At 56.5% G+C, this 8,966-nt stretch overlaps 1 protein-coding gene across 1 annotated transcript in view; it reads left to right on the top strand.

Annotated features, from left to right (window-relative positions):
• The window catches only part of ABCC12 (ATP binding cassette subfamily C member 12), a 26,901-nt gene extending 18,271 nt beyond the window's left edge, over positions 1–8,630 (top strand). The window contains 8 exon segments of the mRNA XM_039881084.1: positions 2,985–3,177; positions 4,804–4,956; positions 4,958–4,995; positions 5,442–5,555; positions 5,557–5,592; positions 6,657–6,736; positions 7,742–7,854; positions 8,439–8,630. Of these exon segments, the coding sequence (XP_039737018.1) occupies positions 2,985–3,177; positions 4,804–4,956; positions 4,958–4,995; positions 5,442–5,555; positions 5,557–5,592; positions 6,657–6,736; positions 7,742–7,854; positions 8,439–8,630 (919 nt within the window).
• Positions 8,631–8,966: the final 336 nt, after the last annotated feature.

The raw sequence follows: 8,966 nt of genomic DNA, 5'->3' as shown, positions 1-8,966 counted from the left end.
CGTGCAAAGATGTCTCGTCCCGAGCCCCTGGCCGTTTAAGGCCTATGCTTTTTTTTTTTTTTAATCTCTCTGATATCATTTTAATGGCATTTTGGGAACGAGGAACGAAAATATATTCTCAGGACGCTCTCTTAGGTGTGAAAAGTGAATTCCCCGTTGAAGGATGGTTTCATTTGCTGTCACCTGGTCAAACACGGAACAGGTGACACTGCACAGAGTCCCTCACTCAGACCGAGAGAGCGGCTTCCTCGGCTGAGGCCATGCGTTCGGGGACCCCATCGCTCCCCTTGAGAGTGTTTTCAGACACGCCCATCAGGTGGGGGGGTGGATTCCGCAGGCACGAGAACCAGGGGGACCGCTCCCCCTCCAGCTGGCAGGGTGGCTCTATTAGGCATCAGCCCCCTTTGGAGAGCACAGCATCCAAACGACAGAGCGTCCCTTGAGCACAGTGGGGCTCCCTACACGGGTGAGAAATCAGCGTGATGTCCCACAGGGCAGAAAGCGAATGCAAAGGAACCTCATGGCAGAGAAGGCCGAGCCCTTCCTGGGGCCAACTGTATACTGGAGGACCACCCTGGCCTTGAGGAGCTGACAGCCTCGTGTGTTTGTCTTTGTCAAGGTCGGGGCTCCCGCCAGGTGGCCACTGAGCTCCGACTCCGAGCCAGAAACTGCGCTCGCTGCTGGGGTCGGCGGTGGACAAGCTGGATAGGGACCCGCCCGCTGGAGCTTAGCTCTAGCCGGATGGAAGGGTGTCCAGGAGAATGAGAGTACGTGCCCAAGGACGCGGAGAGAGGACCTGGACATCGTCTGCCTTACGGAGGTAATGGCGGGGCGGGGGAGCGGGCGTCCTGCGTCTGTCAGTGGGGAAGTGACATTGCACCTCGCCGCGGGAGCAGACCTCTGCGGGGAGGTGACTTCCAAGCTGAGACTTGAATGGTGAAGAACCGGCCCAGGAAGGCAGAAGGTGCTTGGGCGGAGGGGCCAGGGCGGAGGGGCCAGGAAAGGCTGTGTGCGTGTGTGTGTGTGTGTGTGTGCGTGCACGCGCAGGCTGTGTGCATGTGTGCTGTGTGTGTGCGCGCAGGTAAAAGGCAGCGCAAGGCGCGCGCAGGTGTGTGCGTGTGGCTTGTGTGCAGGAGCTTGGTGTATCCGAGGAACTCAGAAGTCCATGTGGCTCGAGCAGGGTGGGGGACGAGGCGGGAGGGGCTGGCAGGGCCGACGACGGGGCAGGGACGCTGTGTCCTGAGGAAGAGTGTCTCGGGCAGCGGGGACACCAGATGGTCCTTTGGGGACGGGGGAGGTGTCAGCAGCCTTCCTGCTCTCTAGCCGGGAGGCACCCGCAGAGCCTCTCTCCTCCAAGTCGGGGACAACCAAGCCATCCCTGACATCAGCAGATGTCCCCCGGGGGCGCGAGCAGGCAGTAGAGAGCCACTGCTCTTAGAGAAACGGGCGCCAGCGAGGGCGCCTGCCGAAGGGCGCGCTCTGTTCTGCACCTCATCCGGCTGTGGGGCCACACTCCCTCACCCGCCAAGGCCACGCGCTGCTGCCCAGCGCTGTCTCAGCCGGGACTGACGGCCGAGCCCCTGGCGTGAGGGCTTCAGGACACGCTGCCTTCCTCCAGAGCCCCAGCTGTGGGGCTGCGGTCGCTCCCGGCCCTGGCCATGCTTTCTGCCGTATTTTGTGTCACCCTGTTCCACTGACATTCGTATCGTCCCTTGAAACAGCTGGGTCCCCTCCCGCCACCCCACTAGAATGAGGCCCCACGAGTGCAGGGGTCTGACCATCGCATTCACCCCCCAGGAAACCAGCCACAGGTCCTGGCCAGGTCACCGCTCACCCCTGACCTGCCTCTAGCCCACCAGCCCGCGTCATGACTGAGGCAGGTGCCGTGGGCGCCCCAGCCTTTGAGGGCAGGCAAGCTAGCCCCTGACTGCTGTGCGGAGGGGCTCGGTCCAAGCCCCTGGCAGGCCTCGGGTCCTCACAGCGGAGGGTGGCCCCAGCGATGGCGAAGGGGACTTAGTGGAGGTGCGGCCCAGCCTCCTTGGGACAGCTCAGGGGAGCCCCAAGCCTCTCCCAGAGCTGCAGCGGGTGGGAGCTTCCAGTGCCCACAACCCGACCTCTCACGACTCACTTTTCTACTGGTGCTTTGTGGGGCCACCTCCTGGATGCTTCCCAGGGCCTCTGAAACAAATTAGCATAAGCTTAAAACTCGGCTTAAAACCAGAGAAACCATCCTCTCACGGTTTCAGAGGCCAGAAGTCCACAGTCAAGGCGTCTTCCCTCCGAGGGCTCTGCGGAGAATCTGCCCCTTCCTCTCCTGGCTCCTGGGGGCTGCGGCCCCCTGGGCGACCCTCGGCCTGCAGGACCGTCACCTCCACCTCCACGCTGCCTGCTCTCGGTCTCCGTGTCTCCTCCCGTCTCTCTCTGATCAGGACACTTGTCACGGGATTAGGACCCAGCCGGCTAATCCGGGATGGTCTCGAGACCCTTAGTTACATGTGCAAAGATCCATTTCCAAGGGAGGCAGCATTCATAGGCCCCGGGATTTCGATGAGACCCGCCTTGTGGGGGGCCCCCCCGAGCAACCTGCCCGAACACAGGGCTTGCACTCAACTCTGAGGGCTGGCTTCCGGAGGATCCTGGACTGAGGTGGGCGACCTTATCAAGCCACCCACCCCCAGTCTGGACCTGGACTGTCTCACGCTGGGGGCAAGCTGGTGGCCTTGACGGTTTCCTCCACCTCTGATCTGTGGCCACCGGATGTCGGGGGCGTGGCTTCGGGCAGGTGCGGCGGGGAGACCGGGAGAGGTGCAGCACCCCACCAGGGGGCAGCACGGGCGGGTGGCGGTAGTTGTGCAGCCTGGGGGGATCCCCGACACCCACTGCAGGAGTCACGTGACCAAGCGGGCCCCTGGGCCTATCGTCACCATCTGGAGTGCCACGGAAAAGTGTCACTGTCATTTGGTTCTAATTGCAAGGAAGCACTGAAAGATAAAACACCCGACAGCAGCAGCTGCAGGTCCGGGACACAGGCCTGCGGTTCGCGGGGTCCTGGGTGACAGCTGGGGCGGCCCAGGCGGGGCGGGGCTCTCACCCAGGCTGCTCCAGGTGTGCGTGCTCCAGGTGTCCGAGACCTGGGCTAAGGTCACGTCGGCGGAGCTTCGTCGGGACTACCTCTTGGTAAGGAGTTAGTGCCCGCAGGGGCTACCGCCTCTGGCAGAATTCCTGCTCATCCGATCTTCCCACCGGTCAAAGGGACCTTTTTAAAAAGTGAACTCAGACCACGGGCCCCCCACCCCCTTTACTGCCGAGGGAGAGGTTCTTTTTTAAAAAACAAACGAAGGACAACAAAATCCTGATTTCCCCAAGGCAGTTTCTGTACACAGAAGAGAATTCGGCGGCTTGCTGTAGTTCCTAAAAGTTAGTATTTGGTTGACGAAAATTCTAAATTGAAAAAAAAAAACAGTCTACCTCTTCTTTAAAAGTGTTTATGTTCGACTTGCAAATCTTGCTAGACAAGCCTGGCCAACTAAAGTCATGACTTTTAAAGGCCTTTGAATAGGTTCGGCCCTATTTACAAACTTTATTAAACACTTTAAAACATTTTCATTGTTTCCTTTTTAAGTATCCCGATTATCTGATTTAATAAACAAACCCTCCTGAGGTTACATAAATCTAATAAATTAAATTTATAGATACAATCCCAGTGCTGTATCTCAACAGTGAGCATTTAACTTAAGATCGTGTTTAAATAAATTACTCGATTATAATTTTAAATTAGAATCACAAGCCCGAATGTTATTAATATTGTGAATCCTTAAGACTAAATATGTAGATTCCTTAAACTAAAAATATTACTGTTACAATTTTGCTTTTCTTAAATATTTTTATTATTAATTCTCAAACTCCTAGGGGTTAAAAATACTCACTGTCTAAAAATATGATTTTTTTTTTTTTTGGCTAATTGTGGCTGCTTATCGACCAGAGCTTCGGGCTGGTCGGCCACCCTAGTGAGGCTCAGGGGGCCCTATTTCTCGTCACTAACGGGGCCTTCATAACTTGGTAATCTAGCCACGTTGCTCTACACCTTAATCAGACTTTGCATTTCTTGGGCTCTTTGCAAACTTAAATGTCCTTCCCACGGTACTCTAAAAGACTCTGAACTTGGCATCCTCCATTCTTGTCATCTTCCAGCTTCTAACCACCACGCTAACTCCTGCAGATGGAGAAACCGTATCTGGTTAAATTCTGTGCATCTCAAGGCTTGTTTCGGATTTGTTACACAGCTTTAAGGTCACGCTGCTGACACCTGCCCAGGCCCTCGAGGCTCAGCGTGAGCTGTCCCTTATCGTCGTCCGTCATTCACTAAGCCCCAGCAACGTGACCTTACTTTCCATTCCTCCAAGTGCCCAAGCTCGTTCTGGCCTCGGGGCCTGTGCACTAGCTATCCGCTCTGCCTGGAAGGCTCTGGGCTCGAATCTTCTTGTAGCCAGCATCTCGCCAGCATGCCAGGTCTCGGCTGGAACGTCACAGCCTCACAGCTGCCTTCCTCAGCCCTTCAGTTGCCCTTACTCCCTCTGTCCCCGCTACCACGGGCAACACTCTGTTTTATTATCTTCATTTCTGATTTCCTTTCTTGTTCGTCATCTGACTTTCCTTCTGGAATGTGAGTGGCGTGAGCACAGGGTCCTTGCTGGTCTAGATCACGGGCACGGACACCAGTGCCTAGAACTGTGTGACTGTGTGACTGAATGAAACGGAAACGGGAATGAGCATTCACCCGACCTCGGTCCTTCTGCCTTTCAGACCTGTGCCCCTGAATGCACTTACCCCCTTGGAGTGGGGCCACGTCCCCACGCCCGGCCCAGCCGCGGGGAGATAATGTTCACAGACTATCAGATGAGGTACAGAGACAACACCCCGCTTGTTCTCGATGAGCTGAACTTGAACATCCAAAGCCAGGGAGTCAGCTGGCATCGTCGGAAGAACAGGTTCTGGCGAGGACAGGCTCCGATCGCGTTTCTCCCGGGCTGTCCTCGCGTGTCTGCTGGCACGCTCGTTAGGCCACACGGGAGGGTGACGTGCACGTGGGGCCGACCGGCCGTGCTCCTCCCTCCAATCTCTTGACTGTAAATTAGGGTTTCGGGTTGAATGGGGTGTGGAGTTGGAAGCAAACACGTGCCCGTTTTTGAATTAATTAAACGAGAATCATTCTGGTGAAACGAGGCCCAGAGGATGAGTCGCGAGACAACAGCCGCCGTGGGGAGCAGCGGGTGAACCCCGTTAGGGCCCCTGAAACACACGCAGAGCGAGACATTTGTCTGCACGGCCGTCCCCTCCCCACAGAGCCACGCTCACTGCATTGAAAACTCCCTTGGGTAGACGCTTGGCCGGGAGGGACGTGTAAACTGACGTTTGCTTTGCCGTCCTTCATCGTCCCCGGAAAAGTCGTCGCTAGGGGCAGCCTTGTTTCGTGTGGTGGAGCCGGCCAGCGGCACCATCTTCGTCGACGACGTGGCTATCTGCACGGCTGGTGTGGCAGACCTGAGGACCAAGCTGACCCCGGCACCCTGTCCTGTGTGTAGGTACAGTAAGGTCGCTGTTCTCGATGGTCATGCATTCCTATTTTTGGGTCGCGGAATCAGATGGCCGGGGGGCCTTGCGGAGCGCCCACGTGCGGCTGACCCGGGGCTCCCATTTGAGGGGGCAGCGTGCCGAGGTGCTGGCGCCTGGCCCCGAGCGAAGCCTTGGGAGTTGCTGAGGACCAGGGCTCTGAGTATTATTTATGTTGTGCGAGCTACTTTACTATACTAAAAGGCAACATGCTTATACGTAGGTGAGCAGGTGTTTCGGCTGGCCCTGCCTGGACAGCCCTGGTTTGTGCCTGTGTCTCGGCATCCGCTTAGACTTAGCGACAGTTGCCCTCAAAGGTGCCCCAGTGTGGGCAGTAAAATAACTGATTATCCGACGGACGCAGCCATCTATCGAGAAGTGCATCTCTTCGTTTCCACTAAAGAGTGAACAGAAGCTATTCAAGTTCAAGAACAGTTGGGTTGCCCCTTTGGTAGGGCTCAAGGCCGGATGCCGAGGTGCAGGGCGAGAGCCAGCTTCTCCCCTGGCCCAGTGCAGCGGCTGAGCTGCCATGAGAGGGTCATCGTTCCCACTGAGCAGCAGGGGAAGAGGGGCTGGGTGTCCACTTGTGTGGACAGTAAGGTCCGTGTCCTGAAACGCTGGCCTCCCACCCGCCAGCGAGCCGCCCGCCTTCTGCGAGGCCCTGGGAGCCACAGACGCATCTCCGGCTGCTGAAGGCAGAGTGAACACGAGGGGAGACCGAACTGCTCGCCCTCCTGTCTCGCTGCCAAGAATTCGCAGAGAAGGTCAAATCCACTCGGCTGCCCATGGCTGCAGAGAGGACCAAAGGTGTCTTCCTGAGCGCCCGGCCCGGTGCTGGGTCTGGGCAGCCTTTCACGTATCCCTGTCCGCCTCGGCGGCCCTGTGCCGTCCATTACAGAGCTGTCTCGGTGACTCGGTCTCTCGGCCTGAGGTTGACATTTACGGACCACCGTCCTGGATCATCACACACCACCTCCTGCAGCAAACCTGCTCCCCCAAACTCTCGTTCCCCGAAATCCAGCTCCTTCTCGCTTCCTTCATTGCAGGTACAACCTGGACCCCTTTGAGCATCACACGGATTAGATGCTCTGGCAGGTTCTGGAGAGAACGTCCGGGAGAGACGTGGTAGGTCTCAGGGGGCTGCCCAGGATGTCTGCTTCCCAGCGCCCGTGCCGCAGACACTCGGCCCAGGTTAAAATCCACGAGCACTGGGCCGGCATTTGCCCAGCTTGACCCCCTGGCGACACGTGTTGGGAGAACACAACCCTGTTTGTGCTTTATGAATCAAAGCGGCAACGGACACTATTTATCGAGCCTGTGCAATGGTTCAGCCAGACGTCCACGTGCGTTGTCGCGCCTGGTCCTGACTGCAGCCTCTGAGGTGGGTACGCCTACCTCCATCTTCAGAGATGCAGAAACGAAGACTCGGAGAAGTGCCACATGCGGGCGAGTGAATGTCAGAATGCAGACGCGAACCCGCGTCCCTCTGACTCGAGCAGGCGGCCTGCTCTGCCAACAGCCCCATTTGCCTTTTGTAAGAGATAAGCCGCGGGCAGTGGGGGGCAGGGCATGCTCCAGGAATGCCACGCGGGGCTGGCTCGAGTGGGCGAGACGGGGCCCTGTCCTCTAACAGCTGCAGCTGGGGTCAGCAGGGGAGCGTGGTGGCCACCTCTGCAGCCCACAGGGGACATTTTCCCCCGGAACTTGGTGCCACGGCGAGCATGTCCTAATGCCACCGTGACTTGTCATGCTGGATAAATCAGACCCTGTCTTACTTTTCCTTGACCAGCAGAGAACTCCCCCACCCCAACCTCTATTTTGTCCATGGAAATAGGGACCCTGGAAGCCATTTATAATTGTTTGTATTTCTCTGGAGCCATCTGCGCATCATTTGTACTCTTTTGGCGAGGTGTCTATAGGGTTCGGGACTCACGCTGTGATTTTAAATGATCGGTGTCCGCCCACTCCCTGGTCTACCTCGGTGCCTGTCTGCAATATCGAAACGATTGTTGTTTTGCATTTTCTTTTCTACAGTAAAATAAAGCCAGCCGATGATTGCAATCGATATAGATGACGCAGGACAATTTTATAGATCATCGGCATAAACGTGGCATTTTCTGTGTTTTGTAAATGATGAAACTCCGGGAACAATTACAGGCAGAAGTCACAGAAAATGGAGAAAATGTCTCAGCAGGGGAACGTGAGCTGCTTTGTACGGCCCGGGTGCTTCTCCATAATTCAAAAGTAAGGAAACAGCACGGAAAATGGATCGGTCAGATTTTGGATCTTTCCTGCGGCGCCACTGAATCTAGGAGGGAGGGCCACGTGTCCGTCTTTCAGCAGAGAGAGCAGCCGAGCCATTTAAAAACCGATCACTTTTTTCTTGAGACAAAGTTGTGAGGGGAAAAATTGAATTATAACAGCCATTTGCAGCAACAGGGCCTTCTTCCCCTGGGCCTCCCTCTGGGGGTCTTGCTTGTGTATAATCTCTGTCCTCCTGAGTGGTTTCAGTTTGAGAAATCGGCTTCTCAGCTTCTTTGCTGTGTCCCTGCCTGATTCTAGGGCCTGACAGATTGTACGCAGAACACCAAAGAAGGCCTTCGGAGTGCTAGGATATTAGAATGGTAAAGTTTATGCTCATCTTTCTTAGTGACTTAGCCGTCCCTGCTTACCGACTGCAAGGAAGGGGCTGCTGTGTGCTTCCGAAACGCCACTCCGTGAACCCCGATCGAAGTGTAAGCCAGCGCGTGTGTTCCCTAGACGTGCCGAGGGCGGGAAAAGGAGCCAGCCCGCCCTCAGCGCCCAGCGGTTTCGTGTTGTCTTTGCAGCTCATGCCCATGATGAGGCGTAACTTTTACGAACAAGGAAACAGAGCCTCGGGGAAGTTCAATAACTTAGCCAAGGCCGAGCAGTTAAATGGAGGAGAGAGACGAGCTGAGGGGCCTGCAGGAGGAGGGCTGTCATCCCAGCGGGCAGCCCCGGCCCACTGTCCCCGCCCGCCTGCCCCGCAAACAGGCTGAGCTGGGGCACCTGCTCCCTGCCCCGCCCCGCCCCACCCTGCCTCTGGGGTTTGGGACTGGTTCTGAGGGGTGAGCACAGCCAGAGGAAGCTCATGGGTTACAAAACTACCCCTCGCCCCCGAAAACCCCAAGAGTCCCTCATGTGTCCTTATCACTGCCACCTCGGTGCCCGAAAATAGAAACATTGTAAGTTTCAGTCAAAAACTGGCGGATGCAACGCCGGAGGATGAGTTTGCAGAGCCTCCTCGCCCCGTTATCAGAAAGGAAAAAGGTGGCGTTTTCCTCCATTTCACTCCTCTCGGCGTCTATCCTGAGTGCGTGACAGGCAGCGACTGC

The sequence above is a fragment of the Pteropus medius genome, unplaced genomic scaffold (assembly GCF_902729225.1).
Source record: "Pteropus medius unplaced genomic scaffold, Ma_sr-lr_union100, whole genome shotgun sequence".
Lineage (NCBI taxonomy): Eukaryota > Metazoa > Chordata > Mammalia > Chiroptera > Pteropodidae > Pteropus > Pteropus medius.
This window is presented reverse-complemented; position numbering and strand designations above follow the sequence as displayed.